The sequence below is a fragment of the Nicotiana tomentosiformis genome, chromosome 2, assembly GCF_000390325.3.
Source record: "Nicotiana tomentosiformis chromosome 2, ASM39032v3, whole genome shotgun sequence".
Lineage (NCBI taxonomy): Eukaryota > Viridiplantae > Streptophyta > Magnoliopsida > Solanales > Solanaceae > Nicotiana > Nicotiana tomentosiformis.
The window spans coordinates 92,843,930-92,862,551 of NC_090813.1; the positions used below are offsets into that span (position 1 = coordinate 92,843,930).

The following is an 18,622-nucleotide window of genomic DNA, read 5'->3' on the forward strand; positions in this document are numbered from 1 at the left end:
TGAATTTTGAAGAACCAGCTTAATTGTGGCCAAAACAACTTAGCTATAATTGTGGACATTTTATAAAATTCAAAGATATCAGTAGCAGTAGTATGACCACAAAATATTTTCCCATATTTTGATACGCGGTTGATCAAAGACTGGAACAGAGACTCCATTTTTTGAAATGCAGTTATTGAAATAAATAGAACCCAAGGCATTTAAATTTCGTCGGCCGACGGATGCATATTCAAAGAAGTGGGTACAAGTGCACCAGTTCATTTCAATTCGAGTTGTCTATATAGTTAAGTTTTAAAAAGAATGTATTATATCTGTATTAAGTGGAACATTATTACAAAGAAATAGAATAATCGTATTTTAAACTTACTAATTTAAATTGTAAAATTTCACATTGCCGAAATCCAACATATCTAATACAGTATCTGATATGAATTACATAAATTACTTCACAAACAGGAAAATTTCAAAATTGTATAGCCTTCTCGTTTTACCTGGAAAATGTATTACATGAGACTCTTACACCACAACTCCAGAGCTTGGATTTATGGCTTTTCACACTATTGACTATATTAGTTCAATCAAAACTCCTCACTGTACAACAAGCATCATCTCAAAAAAAGAGAAACAATTAATCCAAAAGGACCAAGAAATTTTTTAATCAACCTTAATAATCACAACAAATTGGACATCGAATTAGCCCATTCTCATTGCAATCTGGACATCGTTGGAAGCCATATTCATCTTCATCCAATTCGTCATTTTCTTCATCTTCTTCATAATCTGCTTCATAATATATTTTACAGCTCCCCGAGCATGTCTCACATGGTACAAATCTAACATCTCCACAGGCCTCACAATTACAACCTCCATATCCAGCACCATCCTCAACTCTTTCACAATTCTCTACAAACTTCTCGAGTTTCCCATCCTCGTTCATTCGCCTTATTTCATCAGCTCCACCTGTATATTTTTTCCCCAAAAATATCCTAGGCAATCCCCCTCTACTGTATTCATTTCCCAGTAATTCTTTCAGCTCTTCTTTAAACCCCGAATGCATCGATACATCTCTCTCGTCGATTTTCACACCTAGTCCCTTTAATATCACACGAACATGACAACAATCCTCGTATGTTTTCCTCACGCCTCTTAGGCTCGTGAAATAAACAACTAGTTTATCTTTACAAACCTTGTTCTCTGTTACTTCCCCATTTACTTTCTTCACATCCGTTATGATATCCGTTTTCTCGAACGAATCTTCCTTGTCGGCTGACACCTGGAGATTTTCACTAATTAATGCTTTAAGGTGAAATGGATTTGCGGGCGGGAGATCTTCTAATGCTTTTCTTAAAGTAGAAATTACTTCAGGATCAAACTCAGAGACGATAGACGTGTCGTTTGAATTTGAGTTCGTTTCATCTTCAGTTATCTCCTCCCACAATGGCTTTGGAGATCCTTCAATGTGATCTTTCACTCTGGGTGTAGGCAGATCGTATAGAGAAGGAACTGGATTAGGAGAAACATGAAAAGAAAAGCTGCGGACGTGGTGAGAAAGTTTTAGCGGACTGCTATCTTCAAGACCTTCCATTAATTCCCAAGTATTGATAGTTTCTGGTTCGCCAGGTGGAGTTCTAATGGGGGTTTTGGGAATTACTTTTGGGATTTTCTCATTGATCATTTGAGACCATGTTTTTGCCTCAATTAAACCCATAGCGAACTCTTCTTTGCAACTCTTCATAACTTCATCATTATCATAATGGCCAAAAGAAGATCGATCGTCTTTTATAGATTGACTCTGGTTGAGTGGATCGAGCTTCAGAGATCCTAACGTGGAGGAAGTGAGCGCCACCAGATGGTGGTAGCTGTCGTCGTGCATTGAGTAGCTCCGGCGCACCGGTGAACATGGGGCTCGGCACTTGTGGCATACTTTTGGCTTTGAAGTTGCACAACCCATTATTGAAACTGATTTGGAGAAAGCAAAAGAATACTCTAGCGCCGAAGAGGTCGGCTAAAGAATTCAATCAAATGAGTATTTTTATGTGGGAAGAAGAGATTAGAGGAACATTCTCAGGTGATTGAGGTGGGTGGTATAATGGAATTGGGTAGAGATTCCAAGATTAAGCAACCAAATCGAGGGATTGGAAAATCTAAGAATTCGAGGAAAATAGAAATAAATAGCACTGAAATTAAAATTAAAATTGAAGAGAAGAGAATCCCTGCAACCGATGAGTGAGAGAGAGAGAGAAAATGGAAGCTTCTGTTCTCCCTGCAAAACAGGCATAAAATGGAAAGCCTCACAAATCAAATCTTTTGATTTTTTTTTCTAACTTAAAAAGAAGTTCGGATAAAATCATAATTGATGTGCCGACAAAAAAAGAAAAATCTCAACAAAAGACAATGCCCTCAATTAAAACCTTAACTTATATCATACGATAGAAAATCGAAAATTTCGCAATGATCGGAGGATGAATAAGATCAGCAAAGGACCCCCAAAAACCTCCAACTCAGGCGATGCCAAAACTAAAAGAAAGAGAAGAAAAGTTGATAAAAAGGAAGGAAAAAAGGGGTAAGAGAAAAATGGAAGTCAAAAGAAGAGGGCGGAGAAAGACCCTTTCAGCAGTTCCATCACATTTCTTTCTCCTTTCCCCACTCTTTCTGTTTATCTTTCTATAGAAAGATTTATGTCTCAATCGAAAAGGCCAGCAACAGAATGGACAAAACTCTAAAACGACCCCGTCAGTGGCAAGACGAGTGGTAGAAACTGTCAACCTTTTTGTTTTGCGTATAAGAAGGCTGGTGTTTTTGGTGGAGCAGAAAATGGCTGCTATGAACTATTAAGGAGTGAAAAATAAAGGGGATTTGGGTGGTTTGGGAAATCAGATTGAGGGGAAGGAGAGTATTTGAGCCTTCGAAGGGGAAAATATAACGTACAAACTTGCATACATCTGTCTTCTATTTTTCAAACTAATGAAAGTGTATCTCATTTTAATACACTTATGTAATTCTAATTAAGGTCAGCTTAGTATATTATTTCATTAATTACAGTATTTTATAATTCTAAATTAGTATCATTAGCATAAAGTAATTTAAAACTCCATTCTTTTTCATTTATGTGACTTTATTTCCTTATTAGACCGTGTAAAAATAAATAAAATATTTTTATATTTAAAAACAATTTAACTTCAATTTTTTTTTATTTTTCTTAATGAGATGTTTTTATATCTACACAAATGTTATAGCAAATTTAAGACCACAATTTTAAAAACATTAATAATCATACATATTTAAGATTTTAAGTTTGAAAATTATAATTTTTTTTGTTTAAAAAATTTAATACTAAGTTAAATTACTGTCACATTAACTTGAACAATGGAGTATAGTTCAGCAAAGTTCAATAGTAAGTATATTTATTTATTTTGGGGGGCGAGGGGGAGGGTTAGGCCTTTGTGGCCTTTTTGCAATATTTTTGCAATGTTGAATTTAAAAAAATATCTTTTTTAGATCTCTCACGTATAAAAGAAAGATCCGTTATGTGTAAAAACAAATATCTCATATATAAAAAAAGATGAAGTTATAAAATTAAATACAAATTTGTAATGGGCCACAAAATCAATTTACACCGTCCACTTTATTTCTAGTCTTTCAATTGTGTGTTGGCTTGAGTAACTTCTCCTCTCTATATCCTGGAAAAAGTGGTTTCATTTCAATTTCGATCCGATAAATAGATTAAGTGGGTGTTTGGATATAAGAATTGTAAAATTCCAAAAAAAGTGAAAAATTTTCTAAGTGAAAATGATATTTGAAAATTAGAGTTGTGTTTGGACATGAATTTAATTTTGGGTTATTTTTGAAGTTTTGTGAATGATCTGAGTAAAAATTTTAAAAAATAATTTTTTGTAATTTTTTAATTTTTCGAAAAATTCCAAAATACATTTTCAAGTGATAATTGAAAAATTTATGATCAAACGCTTATTTCGAAAAAAAAAATTCTTATGTCCAAACGGGCTCTAAAACATTTGGTGTGTTCAAGAAATTACCAGACGTATGGAGCAGTAGGCCGTAAGTAGAAATTACTTCAGAATCTCTGAATTTTCACTAGGTTAGTAAATTCGTGATTTTTACCTTCGATGCTAATTAAAGGCGAACCAACTTTTTGGGGGCCTTGAAAATGAAGCGAGTAGCGACAGTGCTGGCTAATTACGGTGGAAAGAGACAATGTGGATTCAATAGCAAATGTGGAGACAAGCCATTGATCCGAAATTGAAATGCCATCATTTAACATCACAGCTAACTACACGCGCGCCCCTCTCGTTTTTTTTTTAACCACTCCTAAGTTAGGAAAATTAACTGTGTTTTCACACTTTCTCTCCAACATGACTCGAACCCAGGACTTAACAGTCGTCGATGGAAGTGCTTTTATCAATTGAACAAGTTTCACTCTTTTATAGTACCAAAAGTGAATTTAGTATTTTAATATGGAGCATAAATATAATACAAAAATTTTAAAAATTAAATTTGAATTATTATTATATTTGAACTCGTTAATTTTAAATTATTATATTAAACACATTAATTTTAAGTTCTGATTTAATCTCTACTCTTTTGAGATTTTTAAGCTAATATTAATAATATCTTTGTCAATGTTAGATGATTTTGAACCTCAAAACCCGTGGTGGACCATCCAACAATAAGTACCCAGCGATAGACTACCCTTGCCGTTGATATTATTTTTTGGCAAACGAAGCAATATAATCTGTTCATTAGTTCCTTCTCTAAATGAAGTGACAAGTTAATTTATACTTTTACCATTTTACTAAGAAAATGTCGTATGCGTTATTTTTCAAGAAAATAAATTTCTCTTTTGGCTTTTAAGCTTTCAGAATTTTGTGAAGTCAAAATCGCTGAAGCTTCAAAGGCAAAGATGCCCATTATGATATATTTGACTTCGGCGAAACTCAATAAAATTACAAAAATGGTTTTGTACAACATTTGTATCACATATCATTAAACTTTATTGTTCATAGTTTTATAGTAAGACTTTAGGCGAGGTTAATGTACATAGTCGACAGTTTCAATAGATAATAATGAAAAAAATTAAACATATATATTGTTATCACAGCATATACTATTAACTTTACGCTGATCATGGCATATTTGATCATTTCTAGTTTTTTTTTTCTTTTCTAGCTACACAAATGCATAGGGTAAGATTGCATAGGGTAAAATATGATATGACACGTGACTGACTAAAAGGAGGACACGTGGAATCCAAGATGGTCGGGTACCGTTCCGCCAAAAGTGCATCCCGTTCAGAAGTAAGTTCTTCCTTCTCACGAATCAACTTTTCAAATCCCTCAGAAGCAAGAAAGTTGGCCTACAAAACAAGAAGAAGTAAAACTTAGAATACATTCATACTAAAGTAGAAAAAGTGACGAAGGAAGAAAAGAACGTACTGTTGCGGCATTGTGCATGACACAGCAAGCACTCCCGAGAGTGCTTGAATCTTTTTCCAGTCCTTTTTTGAAGCCAAAGGCTTCAGATAATTAGCAAGCTCCATCGGCCAGGACAACAAGTTGCACCCGGTAGAAATTGAAAGAGTAACGTTCCTCCTCATTTGTGGATCTCTAGAAGAGGCAGCATAATTTTGCCCCAAATTCCCATGAATTGGGGACTGTGGAAGAGAAACACCTTGTTCACGGTCAGGTGTGGCCGGTGGAGGTGATATAGCAACTGCTGGTGGAATATTGGGTGAAGATGGAAGTGATGTAGTAGTTGTTGGTGTTGGTGAAGGTGGAGATGGAGCTGATGGAATTGAAGAATGAGAAGCAGCTGCATCAAATGCAGTACCGGTTGTTGAATGATCGCCAACCAAAGACAGCGAGGACGCGGTACTCAGCCCCGCAACACCGGTTACAACAATTGGGACCCGAAAATGGGAGTTGGCATATTCCACTAAATCAGATTCTCCCCAAAGTGCTGAGATGTCGCCTTTAGTTGGTGCAATTATCTCAACAGGTCGAGCATCCTATTGAGATGATGAGGATCGTCGCCTTCTATATAAAGAAGCTCCCTCATCACCAGCTTCTTCATCGATCATCACAGTGTCTATGACTTGCTCGGAAGGAGGACCAGTTATCATCGCCACCAGAGATGACTCGAGGGCAGCAATCTTTACCCTTTTATTCTTTTCCCCGGTCACGGAAGAACGCCTTTTCTTTATTTGTTTATCCTCCGACTGGGGGACTCCGTAAAAAAATATTTGCTCCCGAAACAGCTCCGGAGATACCTGTTCGAGTAAGTGCTTCGTGTAGTAGCCTCGCTGCATCAGCGAGAATATCCTCCTCGGGGACAACAACAGAGTCCACAAGTAGACCTAATTCCGTGAACAAAGTCATAATGGTTCAACTAAGTTCTTCATATGCAAAAATAGAAGCAAGGTAAATTAGAGTTACCATGATTTTTGGCCTTTCACCCGTATTTAAGGGCCAATTCTTTCCACGAATGAGTTTTGGGCGTTGTGACATCCAAAATCTTCTGAACCTACCAGTTCAAACCTTTTACCACCGGTGGGAGCCATCGAATTGCTGAAACATGCGAAGGGTGAAGAGATGATACGACCATAGAAGAATATCTAATAAGAGGAATATTATACAAAGAACTTACGAGTGCGGTTCCAATCAACCGGAAAGGATGAAGCCATAGTCGGAATGATGTCATTGGTGGCCACTGCAACGAACCGTTCCATCCACCCACGATCGTTGTCATCATCCATACTAAACAACAAATCATGGTGGCCATGCTTGCAAAGGTTTATTATTTCCTCGCGGAAGATTTTGGGGGAATAAAGATTTATCACATGAGTTAAGGTTATCTCCTCTCCAGTTTCTTGGCACAAGCGTTGGAGGCAGGCAATCGTCCTCCACACTGAAGGACTTATCTGTGCCGAACATACCTGGTAGCGAAGGCAAAACTCCATAATCACGGAATCAAGCTCTCCGCTCAAAGAAAACGCACCCAAAGTAAAGGGATACGTGAAAAAGTATGTAAATCCTTCACTGGGAAGGATCACTCACTCCGTTAGATCAGGAGCGATAATTTCAAACTCATTGCAACGGCAGTCCTCCTTCATAGCAACACTACTGGAAGGACGAATGGAAGAAGGCTACCTACTAACAACCCATGTATGAGGGTTAGTATGGAATCCAATGTGGGAGGAATAGAGTCCTTGATTTTGTTCTTATTCTTTGAGAACTTTGGAAGAAGAAGCCATTGGAAAAGGATAAAGTAAAGAGTTTGTGTTTGAAGAAAATTAGAAAAAGGATGGAAAATAAGGATACAAGTTAGAAGCTCAAGCAATTGTGAAATGTAAAGGAAAGGAAAGTTGCGTATAAGTAAAATTTTGGCGGCTAAATTCATAACTATAATTACCTCGATAATCGGCAAAAGTTGTGTTGAATCATGGGATGACGCGTGTTCGGGGCATTAAATGCAGAGAAATGTGCGTCTAATCAACTATCAGAGATCTTCAGAGGGAATTATAGTAATTCACGCCAAAAAGGTATTTCTACCAACTTTCTCGTAACACAAAGTAATGTCACCGGAAAGCAGGATGACTATCTGTATAGGGTAAAATATGATATGACACGTGGCTGAGTAAAAGGAGGACACATGGAATCCAAGATGGGATGGTTGAGGACCGAACGCAGCCACTGCGCTTGTCACCGGAACGGATAACGTTCATAAAAGTGTATTAAATGCTCTGCGTCCGGTAACATTTACTAAGGAATATTCTATAACATAAAGAGCGACGGTCCGTTATAGAAAATTTGGCATTTATACTTAACGTTACATCTTCATCAATGACCCTCTTAATTGGCATTAAATGAGAGCATGATCCTAATGCCTTTTTCCCTAGGCATAGCTATAAATAGTTAGCTTAGTTACTATTGTAAATGACACTAATTTTCTGGCAAGAACATATACTATATTCTATACAAAACTTTATACAATTTCACTTTCTTGCTTTTAAATTTCATCATTGCTGTGTTCGGAAATCGTTTTCACGGAATCATCATCTTTGCTATTTCATATACATTCTAAGGCTAAATATTGTGTATTTTTCAATTATTATATTATTTCAGGATCAAATTAGTTCACTTGTCTAGAAATCACATATAAATTCAACTGTACTGTTTTACGGGTAAAGAAAGATTTGTCTGGTTAAACTTGGAGTAGTAAGGTAAGACTTGACCCTCTTACTTGTACATTCTTTGTTAAGATTTTATTAAAAAATTAATCAACCAAAGCACAATATATCAGCTTAAAGCAAAGGAGGGACCTGGTTATGGAAGAGAGAGCTGTAAGGTAATGTTAGTTACTCTCACCCCATATTTCCCAATTGAAGATGGCACGAATTGCTAGAGAGGAGCTTGCCTTTTCTCCTTCATTTTACAGCAAGGAAAACATGTGCATTTGTATAGCTCATAATTTCATGCATGGAAATATATAACCTTCTACTTTATGGCACGTGGACTCTCTTTTAATGTGTAACGGTTTAAGCTACCGAAGTGGCCTGGGAATTAATTCACATAAGTGTTTATTTTTTTTATACATCATGATAGCTAATAATCATTTAATATCATGACATCCCAAAAGGACAGATTCCACTAGTAGCTTCATAATATTACATTCTCATTTTTAATTTTCCTTTATTTTTCACCATTACCGACAAGAAAAGAGATGAAAGGAGAAAAGGATCCGATCAGAGCCCTTTGCAGTTCATTAACTAAAAATCTATAATGTATGAGTGTGGATGCGGCTAACATGGACCGGGTTGGTTCGAATTTTATCAAAATCAAAATAAATTAATTATATCGGTTTAGATTGGTTTTATTTTTCGGATTTTTCGAATTTTACGAGTTTTTTGTAACATGAATATTATTTCAATCTTGCATTATTAAAGTTATAGATAAAATTTTGATAAGTGAATATATGTTTACTAAAAATAAAAAAAAAATAACAAACACATGATCTATTAAAGTGATCTTACGGGAGAATTATTTTTAGTAACGCATAATAATTTATTTTCTTAGTTGTCTATCAATAATTTTTAGTTGATGTACGCTTCAAGGTTAACCAAATTTAATAATTAAACATAAAAATCAATATGATACCTAACTAATGATATGTTCTATGTAATTTTAGATTATTGAAATACCGCTTCAAATTCGAAAAACATATAATAAATCTTGACATATGAATATGAAAGAATAAAGAGATGATTGACACATTTCAATAACACATAATAAGAAAGTGATACAATTTATTATTTAAAGTAAATAAAAATAAATGCATTTTATAGTTCTATTTAATATTATATCCCATGAGAGGATCTCAAATATTTCTAGACATCTTTTAAATAAAATTCTATATAAAGTCTTAAAATTATATATAAAAAATTATATATTTATATGTTGGTTTGGTTCGGATTTTTTTACTCAATATCAAACCAAATCTAGTCGGATTTTTTAATCAGTTTGGTTTGACTTTTTGATTATGTGCGATTTTCCGGTTCGGTTTGTACACCTCTAGACTGCTAGATATTTATATTCTTTTCCCCGAAAGAACTTCATGCATTTAACAAGCTTATATTTTCATTAGTTTCCTCTCTTCTTTTAAAAGTCTTTTGGATCCATTCCCAAAGAATTAAAGTTTTATTCGCTAGCTAAGAAGGTAATATAAAATATTTAAAAAATTACGTAGTAAACTTTTAGATAAATTTATAAGTTAACAACCTAGAGATAGGACAAGTAGCATATTAGACTGAAATATGTTAAAGTTTGACTAAATACTTTTGATGTGGACAGTAAATTTACGTGTAAAAACTTATTAATATTGTAATAAATTTGTAAATATAAACTTATAATTTTAAAAAATATAATGAATTTAATATTAAAACATGAAAAGTTGAAACATAAAAGTTTTAAACCAAAATCCATGTATGCGTGTAACATATAATTTAAACTCATAAACAACGAGGCACAATAGCTTAAAGCACTATTACATGTGAAAAAACCAACCAGCTCAGCAAAATCAGTAGCTAGCTAGCCGCTAGGCGGCAAGGTATTTTTCGTAGATTCACTTGGTAGCTTGGGATCGCATTAAGAGAGTAATAGCAGGTTTGGCCATGCTTTCTTTTTTGGCGAAAAGTGATTTTAAAAAAAAATTGAGTTGTTTAGTCAAATTTTTAGAAGAAAAAATGTGCTTTTGCAGAATCATTTTTTGAGAACCAGAAAAAAGTAAATTCTCTCCAAAAATACTTTTTTGAGAAGCACTTTTGAAAAAAAATACACTTAAAAATAATTTTTAAAAGCTTGATCAAACACTAATTACTGCTCAAAAGTGCATTTTAATTTAATTATTCAAACACAAATTACTTATAACTAAAATCATTTTTTTGAAAATTACTTTAAAAAAAAAAAATTATCAAAATAAGCTGATTTTAAAAGCTTGGTCAAACATACTATAATACGACTATAGTATAAAATTCCCATTTTTCGGGGAAGATAAAACAAAAATAAGGTGCTTGACCAAATAATAAACATGGATTAGTTAAGAACGAAAGATGTCCATTGACAAATCGGCGTAGAATATGGGAAGAATGTCGGTCTGCCCCTGCTTAATGCTCTTTCCCTTCAACTTCACGTTCATGACCTTCCACTAAGGCACTAACTAATTTTCCTTTCATTATTTCTTTATTTATGCTATCTTTCTACAAAAGCGTTAGTTGGAATTGTATATTACAATCTCATATGTAAATTAATACCGGTTTAGCCGTCTAGTGTTAGGTTCTTCTTTTCATGATGGCTTGACTACCTCATTTTCTGAAACTAGACGCTCCATACTAATAGGTATTAGGTAGTATATAATCATATTTTTTTAGGGTACTGGACAATTCTAAGTGTGATAATCAGTAGTCTTTTGATATAGAAAAGAGCCAAGACACTTGTCATGCCTCTTATTTACCCTAATAAAAGGATAACAATTAAATTTATAAGTGATTTTAAGGATACATGGATTAATTCAATACAAACGATAAATTGCGTTAGATTAAACAAATAAAGATATAGTAAATTCAAACCACGCGAGGAGGATGATTCCAGCCTTGATGAAATATCCACCCTCGACCCAGATTCACAATGGCTAACACTTATGAACGAGAATAAGAGCTATGAATAACAGTGAAAATAATAGTATATTGCTTTGGGATGCATGTTACAATGTGTTCAATGAATAATCATACTCCCCTTTATATATTAGGAGAGTTTTTTCCTAAGTACAGTTCTATAAAAGGTAAAAATATCTCGTTTAATTGATTACCGGATTCCCGTCGGTACGTACCGAGATCTGCGCCGTGATGCCCGGTTGGTCGCGGATATTACGGTCTTCCGTTAATCATTTTCGATTGTCCAATAATGCTCTCCGAAGTCTCTTGGGTTTTGGACCGATCCCGGGGTCATGGTCTCAATATACTCGAGGGGGGGTGTCGTGCCCCCGGTGCCTGACTCGATGAGTCTCTTATGTCAAGACCCATACCGATGGGTCGCGATGGGTACCCGGTACCTTACTCAACCGAATACCAACATAACGTATCTTTTTGTATCATGCTATCATAAGTAAATGAGACAAAAATGCTACAGTAGGATAACTAGAATAAAACATGTAATACCAACCTGGGCTTATAAGACCAAAATGATTACTCGTACACTAAACATAGGCTGACAAGGCCATACAATCTTTTACGTATATGGCATATGTCTACAAGCCTCTAAGAGTAGATAAATACCATATAGGTCGGGACAGGGCCCTGCCATACTAAACAATACGCGTGCGAATCATACTGACCAAATAAGCAACTCCGAAGCAAATGGAGCGCACCAACATCTTCCGCTGAGTTGATAGCCTATTTGGACGACTCTCGACCTGTATATCGGGACATGCGGGCATGAAACGCAGCGTCCCCAGGCAAAAGGGATGTTAGTACAAATAAAGTACCGAGTATGTAGGCATGAAAGTAGTATATAAAAGACATGAAAGAAATATAGAGTAAAGAACTCAAGCTATAATTCTGGATAGTTCTGTGAATCATGAAAAATTTATAATGTCATGCACGTGCGTATAAATTCCATACCATGCATCGGTATATGCGTACATAATATCAACAAGCCTCTGAGGGCATCCCATCATATCATCTCAACCACTATGGGCGAAATCATTAACGTATACCAGCTGATCAGGTGGTGGTGCGTATATAACGCCATAACCTTTCCCATATCGCATATACATATAATATACGCGTATATAACGTCATCTGGTCATGGGTCAATGTACATGTATACATGAATGAAATGCATAAGAAGTTCGTTAATAAGATTTCTCAAAATGTAATAAGATCACTGTGCCTTTGATTAATATCATGAAATAAATTTTATCAACTTGCGTATTTTTCTGAGACCCATGAATAAATAATAGAATAATAAGACACATGAGAAATCAAGAATATAGACATCACTAGTATTTCTATAAGTAGAGTCATTTATGAAAGTTGCGTATTTACTCGTTTCGTTTGTATCGTAGGGATCATGACAAAAGAAAATGAGGGATAGCCTTAACATACCTTAACTCCATTGAGTCCTTAATACCTTTCAAGAAATTCTTCAAACAACTCAACCCAATCTACCACATCATAAGGAGATTCAAAATCAGTGCTAAGTAAAAGCTAAGTCCATAACTTAAACTAGTAGCTCATTTACGTAAATTTGGGCAGCATTTTCCCTGTAACTAGGCCCTCCTCCAATACCATATACCAACAACAATAAGAACACAATAATAACAACATGTAAGCATCATTTTTCAACCTTATCTCCATCACAATATACCACAAAATAGCCCAAACACTCTAATCACTTCATGCATAAAACGACAACCAAAGTAGTGTCAAACAACTAAAAAAATAATGTAACGACGAACGACCATACCACTATTCCGTCATTATGTGGTGGTTCTATACACCATTTGTCCTCCAAAACTCCATTAAACAGTAAAAAAATATACAGCCCAAAGGCAACACGAAACAACCCATAAAATAGTCCACTACAAATCAAATAACTCGAATTCACAGTTTTCGATCACCGTCCTGTGAGTTCTAACTATTAGAAAATGAATTTATCAACATTCCTTGATATTTAAATACTTAAATACAGAAAGTACACTTTTTCTTAACTATGAAGTACCTTCCATAACTCAAACTACAAAGAAAAAGAGAGGCGATATAGCGATACTTACGTCATAAGGATCGTTTTAATGTTAGAGCTTCTTGATTCCGTGCCCGGGATGATAATCTTGTTTGAAGCTCTTGCAGAGAGCTTAAGAGTAAAGTTAGGGGTGTTGTTTGGGTGTGTTCTCTGGAAACATGGAGAAATAGACGATATGGGATGTAAATATCCCTTTTTTTAAAAAAAAAAGTCAAAAAGGTTATACTTGGCACCCTATGATTGGCCCTTCTTCCAACGCTTATAACTTTTTATCCGGGTGTCGTATGAATAAATAGTTAATAGAGTTGGAAACTAAATTCCAAGACATTCAATTTGGTATATAATATGTCCCAAAAATACCTCATATAGCACACAAAATGTATTTTTCAAAAAGCTCTATTACAAGGCAAATCCTTAGTCGATATTTTCGCAACTTTAATCCAATTTTCCCCAAACTTCATATTTTCTATCCAAACATCATATATAGACATATAATGACTTTAAAATCATTTAAATCATGATTAACAAGTCTCATATTCATTATGTCACCTTGAGACGCACATGGTGTAACAATCTTCCCCCTTAGAAATATTCGTCCTCGAATGTTAAACTCCCAGAAATCTATAGAAATTTTGGCAGAGTCTCCTCTGTAACGGTACTACTACCAACCTGTCACATAGTAAAACCAATAATACCGTTGATTTCTATAGAAATTTTTCGTGCCCTTCCTGACGTTGATTTCTAGAACAAATTCTTGCAGCAACAATACCCACCGCATCAGACGCGGTTTGGATTCTCTATTATTCAGCAAATATTTCGGTGTTGAGTGATCAGTATGCACTATTACCTTGCTTCCCACCAAATAGGATCTGAACTTATCAAAAGCAAAGACTACTGCAAAGAACTCCTTCTCTGTGGTAGCATAGTTCACTTGAGCATCATTCAAGGTCCGGCTTGCATAGTAAATGGGTCGGAACAGTTTATCTCTCATCTGCCCCAGCACTGCTCCTACTGCCACATCACTAGCATCACACATTATCTCAAAAGACTCACTCCAGTTAGGATTCACCATTATGGGGGAACTCACTAGCTTTTTCTTGATCAGTTCAAATGCTTAGAGACACTCCAAATCAAATATAAATTTTACATCCTTGGCAAGTAATACAGTAAAGGGCTTGGTAATGCTGGAAAGATTCTTAATGAACCTTCTATAGAAACTGGCATGCCCCAAAAAACTTCTGATGCTCTTCACTAAGGTCGGTGGCGAGATCTTGGCTATCACATCTACTTTAGCTCTGTCAACTTCAATACCTTCAGTTGTGACTTTATGGCCCAAGACTATCCCCTCCTTAACCATGAAGTGACATTTTTCCTAGTTGAGTACTAGGTGAGTGTCCTCACATCGTTTCATAACAAGTTCGAGGTTCCTCAAGCAATCTTCAAAGTCATCTCAAAATAGAGTAAAATCGTCCATGAACACCTCTAGATACTTCCCATTCAAATTTGAAAATATTGACATCTTGCATCTCTCGAAAGTAGCTGGTGCATTACATAGTCCGAAAGGCATTCTCCGGTATGCAAAGATTCTGGACAGGCATGTAAACATGGTTTTCTCAACATCCTCGGGAGCAATGAGTATATAATTGTACCCTTAATATCCATCTAAGAAGCAGTAACATCCACGCCCCACCACATTCTCTAACATCTGATCAATGAAAGAAAGATGGAAGTGATCCTTCCTTTTTGCATCATTTAATCTTCGGTAGTCAATGCACATCCTCTAGCCAGTAACTGTTCTGGTAGGAATTAGCTTGTTGTCCACGTTTCTTAGAACCTTCATACCCCCTTTTTCGGCACAACCTATACAGGGCTGATCCATAGACTGTTAGAGATGGAAAATATTATACCTGCATCCAACAGATTGAGTATCTCTTTTTGAACCACCTCCTCAAGATTTTTGTTCAATTTGCGTTGGGGATGCACCACTAGTTTACTCCCTTCTTCTAACAGGATCTTGTGCATGCATATTGCAGGGCTGATCCCCTGAATATCGGCTATACTCCAACCGATTGCCTTTTTATGCTTCCGTAGTAAATCCACAAGCATGTGTTCCTGTTCACCTGTCAAATCAGTAGTAACAATCATGGGAAAATTGTTAGTCTCCAAAAAATCATATTTCAAATGTGTCGGGAGTACTTTTAATTTCAGCTTCGGCTTGCTCTTTTCCTTCTCGAATTATTCTTCATCTACCACCTGGTTCTTATTTTCTTGCGCCTCAACTTCCTTCTTGATCTCAGGATCTTCATCCTTTGTTGTGCTTGATTGACTAATTCATCTCTCCAGTGAGTCACCTACCAGCTTATCCAGTTTGTGTTGTTCAGCTAACTCTCCCTCCACATCTAGCTTGATACAAGCATAGGCAAATGCCTCATCATACGGGTATTCCATCATTCACTTCATTTGAAACACCTCTTTTTCGTTTCCCACTCGTAGCATGAGTTGCCCCTCATATATATCAAGAATAGTCGGGCCAGTGCAAAGGAATGGTCTTCCCAGGAATAGAGGTACCTCTTTATTCACTTCCATATCTACCACAATAAAGTCTACTGGGAAATAAAATTTGTCTACCCTTACCAGAATGTCCTTAATTATTCCCTCCGGTATGATCGTGGTCTGATCAGCCAGTTGTAAGGATACTGGCATAGATTTAATTACTTCTAGACCTCCTTCCAATTTCTTGAACACCGATAATGGCATCAAGTTAATCGATGCACCTAAATCACACAAGGCTTTGTCAAAAATTTTGTTACCCAACGAGCAGGGTATAGTGAAACTGGCAGGATCCTCACACTTCTTAGGAATTTTGTTTTGTAGAATGGCACTGCAATGGGCATTGAGTTTGACCACCTTCGTTTCCTCAAGCTTCCTTTTGCTTGAAAGAATTTCCTTCAGGAATTTTGCATAGGCTGGCATTTGTGTGAGCACCTCTATGAACGGGATGTTCACATACAACCATTTTAGCATATCCAAAGCATTTGTCTAATATCTCTCGCTTCATCTTTTGAGGAAAAGGTAACAATGGCATGTGCTTGCTTTCCTCAACTGCGTTGTTCACCTTCTGCTTATCAATATCCTTACTGCTTACATTCTCCTTGGGTAAAGGCTCACCGATTTTCTGTTTATCGTCTATCTTGGTTGAGTTGATCTCCTTCTCATCCCTTGGTTTTTCCTTTGGCTCTACTAATGTTTTTCCACTCCTGAGAGACACAACTTTGATTGTCTCTTTTGGATTCTTTTCAGTGTCTGCCGACAAAGTCCCGGCGCCCTTTTTGAAAATAATGTTACAAGCTGCCTCATTTATCTTTCCAGATTACGGATGGATGTGCCTTGCTCCCTGATAGCGATCCCTTGGATCTCAAGTTTTTCATCGGATTTTATTTATAAATTCCCTCATTAGATCTTCTAAAGTTGAGTTGTTGGGCTGTGGAGGTTGGTATGGTTGCCTCTATTGAGTTTGGAAACTTGGAGGTCCTTGCACTAGTGCTCTGGGATTTTATTGCTGCCGTGAGTTCAAACTACTAGTTGAAGAACTCCATGAAACCATGGATGTCTCTGTCCCACAAAATAGAAATTATTACCTCCTTGGTAGTTGCCTCTGTTGAAGTTCCCTACAACATTGACTTCATCAGTTGTAGCTTGACACTCATGTATAGGGTGTCCCAATCCACATAAGTCACATGCTATTTGCGGCTCACTTTGTACCATAGCTAATGTCAACTTTATTATCTCCTTAGCCATTGTGTCTAGCTAGGGTTGCATAGATGTGTTAGAATCCGCCTGGTGAACCCCAACTAATTTTCTTCTGTTATTACTCTCAGTCGGCCACTGGTTAGCATCCTCAGACAATTCATCAAGGATTAAGACAACCTCCTCTGGTGTTTTTTTCATTATTGAACCTTTACATGCAGTGTTCAGAGTTAACCGCGAGGACAGTGTCTGTCCATCCGAAAAATCTTGGAGTTGCATCCACAAATCAATTCCATTGTGCTGACACTTTTTGACTATCTCCTTGAATCGTTCCCAAGCTTCAAAAACCGTTTCTGTCTCCTTATGGCAGAAATTATGAATTTCCTTTCTGAAATTTCCTGTTTTTGCAGCCGAAAAGTATTTGTCAAGGAACTTCTTGGTCATATCTTCCCATGTCCTTATAGAACCTGCAGGTAAGCTGCGAAGCCATTATTTTGCGTCATTCTTGAGTGAAAAAGGAAATGCCCTTAAGTAGACAACATCCTTTGATACTCCATTGTATTGGAAGATGTTCATGATATCGTCAAAGTCCATCAAGTGAGTATTAGGATCTTCGTTCATCTTCCCTCTGAAAGTGTAATTATTTTGGATGGTTTGAAGCAAGCCTTGCTTCAATTCGAAGTTGTTTGCTGCTATGGGTGGAGGTTTGATACTTGACATTCTTTGATTATATAAGGGCCTAGCATAGTCACCCAATGATCTTCCCGATCGGGGTATTGTATTCTCGAACTGGTCTTCGACCAAAGGTCGGTTTAGATTGAACCTTCGACCCTCATTTAGTTCGACTGTTTCATCAGCAATTCTCCGTGCAGCTTCTTGTTGTGCTGCCTCCCTTGCAGCTAAGTCTACTCCTTCATTATCCTCATTTGCCATGGTTCCTTGAGTTGAGGTTTGTCCCAAATATTTTTCTGTTAATTCTCTTTCCTTTCTCAGATGTCGCAAGTGTTTTTCAATTCTGGTTCGTACGGTATCACTTCCGTTGAAGAGGATCGAATCATACACCAGAAAAATCAAAATTTGTACCCTGCACGCAGGTGAAAAAAATGTGAATACACTAAAGTAAAAATTGGTTCCTGAATTAGTACTACAAATTATTTTTAACACTATCGATTGCAGTTCCTCGGCAACGGCGCCAAAATTTGATGAGTGCAAAACACGCACTTAAATTGTGCTTACTAGTCAAAGATAGTATATATTAATTATCGTTTTCACGGGGATAGGAATTAAACAGTGTTTGAATAATCTCTAGTTGATTACTATCAAGGAAAATTAACACTAGGTTGGATATCTATTACTACGATTAACTATTGAAGTTCAAGCAAATAGCAATTTATCACTAACATGAGCAAGTGAGCACGAAGAAATATTTATAAGGAAAATAAGGGTAATTGACTAGATAGGTGCACGATAACAGACTCGGGATCCAATTCTTGAGTTAGTTCACTCTAAAATATGACCGATTCTAACGAATTCAACCGATTATCAGATTACAATCGAAGCTAATA

At 36.2% G+C, this 18,622-nt stretch overlaps 1 protein-coding gene and 1 non-coding gene across 2 annotated transcripts; one reads left to right on the forward strand and one right to left on the reverse strand.

The window, feature by feature from the left end:
* Positions 1-445: 445 nt before the first annotated feature.
* LOC104117941 (uncharacterized protein At3g28850-like) lies at positions 446-2,879 on the reverse strand. The gene has a single exon (XM_009629095.4). It carries the CDS (start codon positions 1,949-1,951, stop codon positions 665-667), a length of 1,287 nt encoding a protein of 428 aa, XP_009627390.1. The 5' UTR covers positions 1,952-2,879; the 3' UTR covers positions 446-664.
* Positions 2,880-17,346: 14,467 nt separating this feature from the next.
* LOC117281872 (small nucleolar RNA R71) lies at positions 17,347-17,453 on the forward strand. Its single transcript, XR_004512506.1, has one exon. It is a non-coding gene; the product is annotated as a small nucleolar RNA R71 (small nucleolar RNA).
* Positions 17,454-18,622: the final 1,169 nt, after the last annotated feature.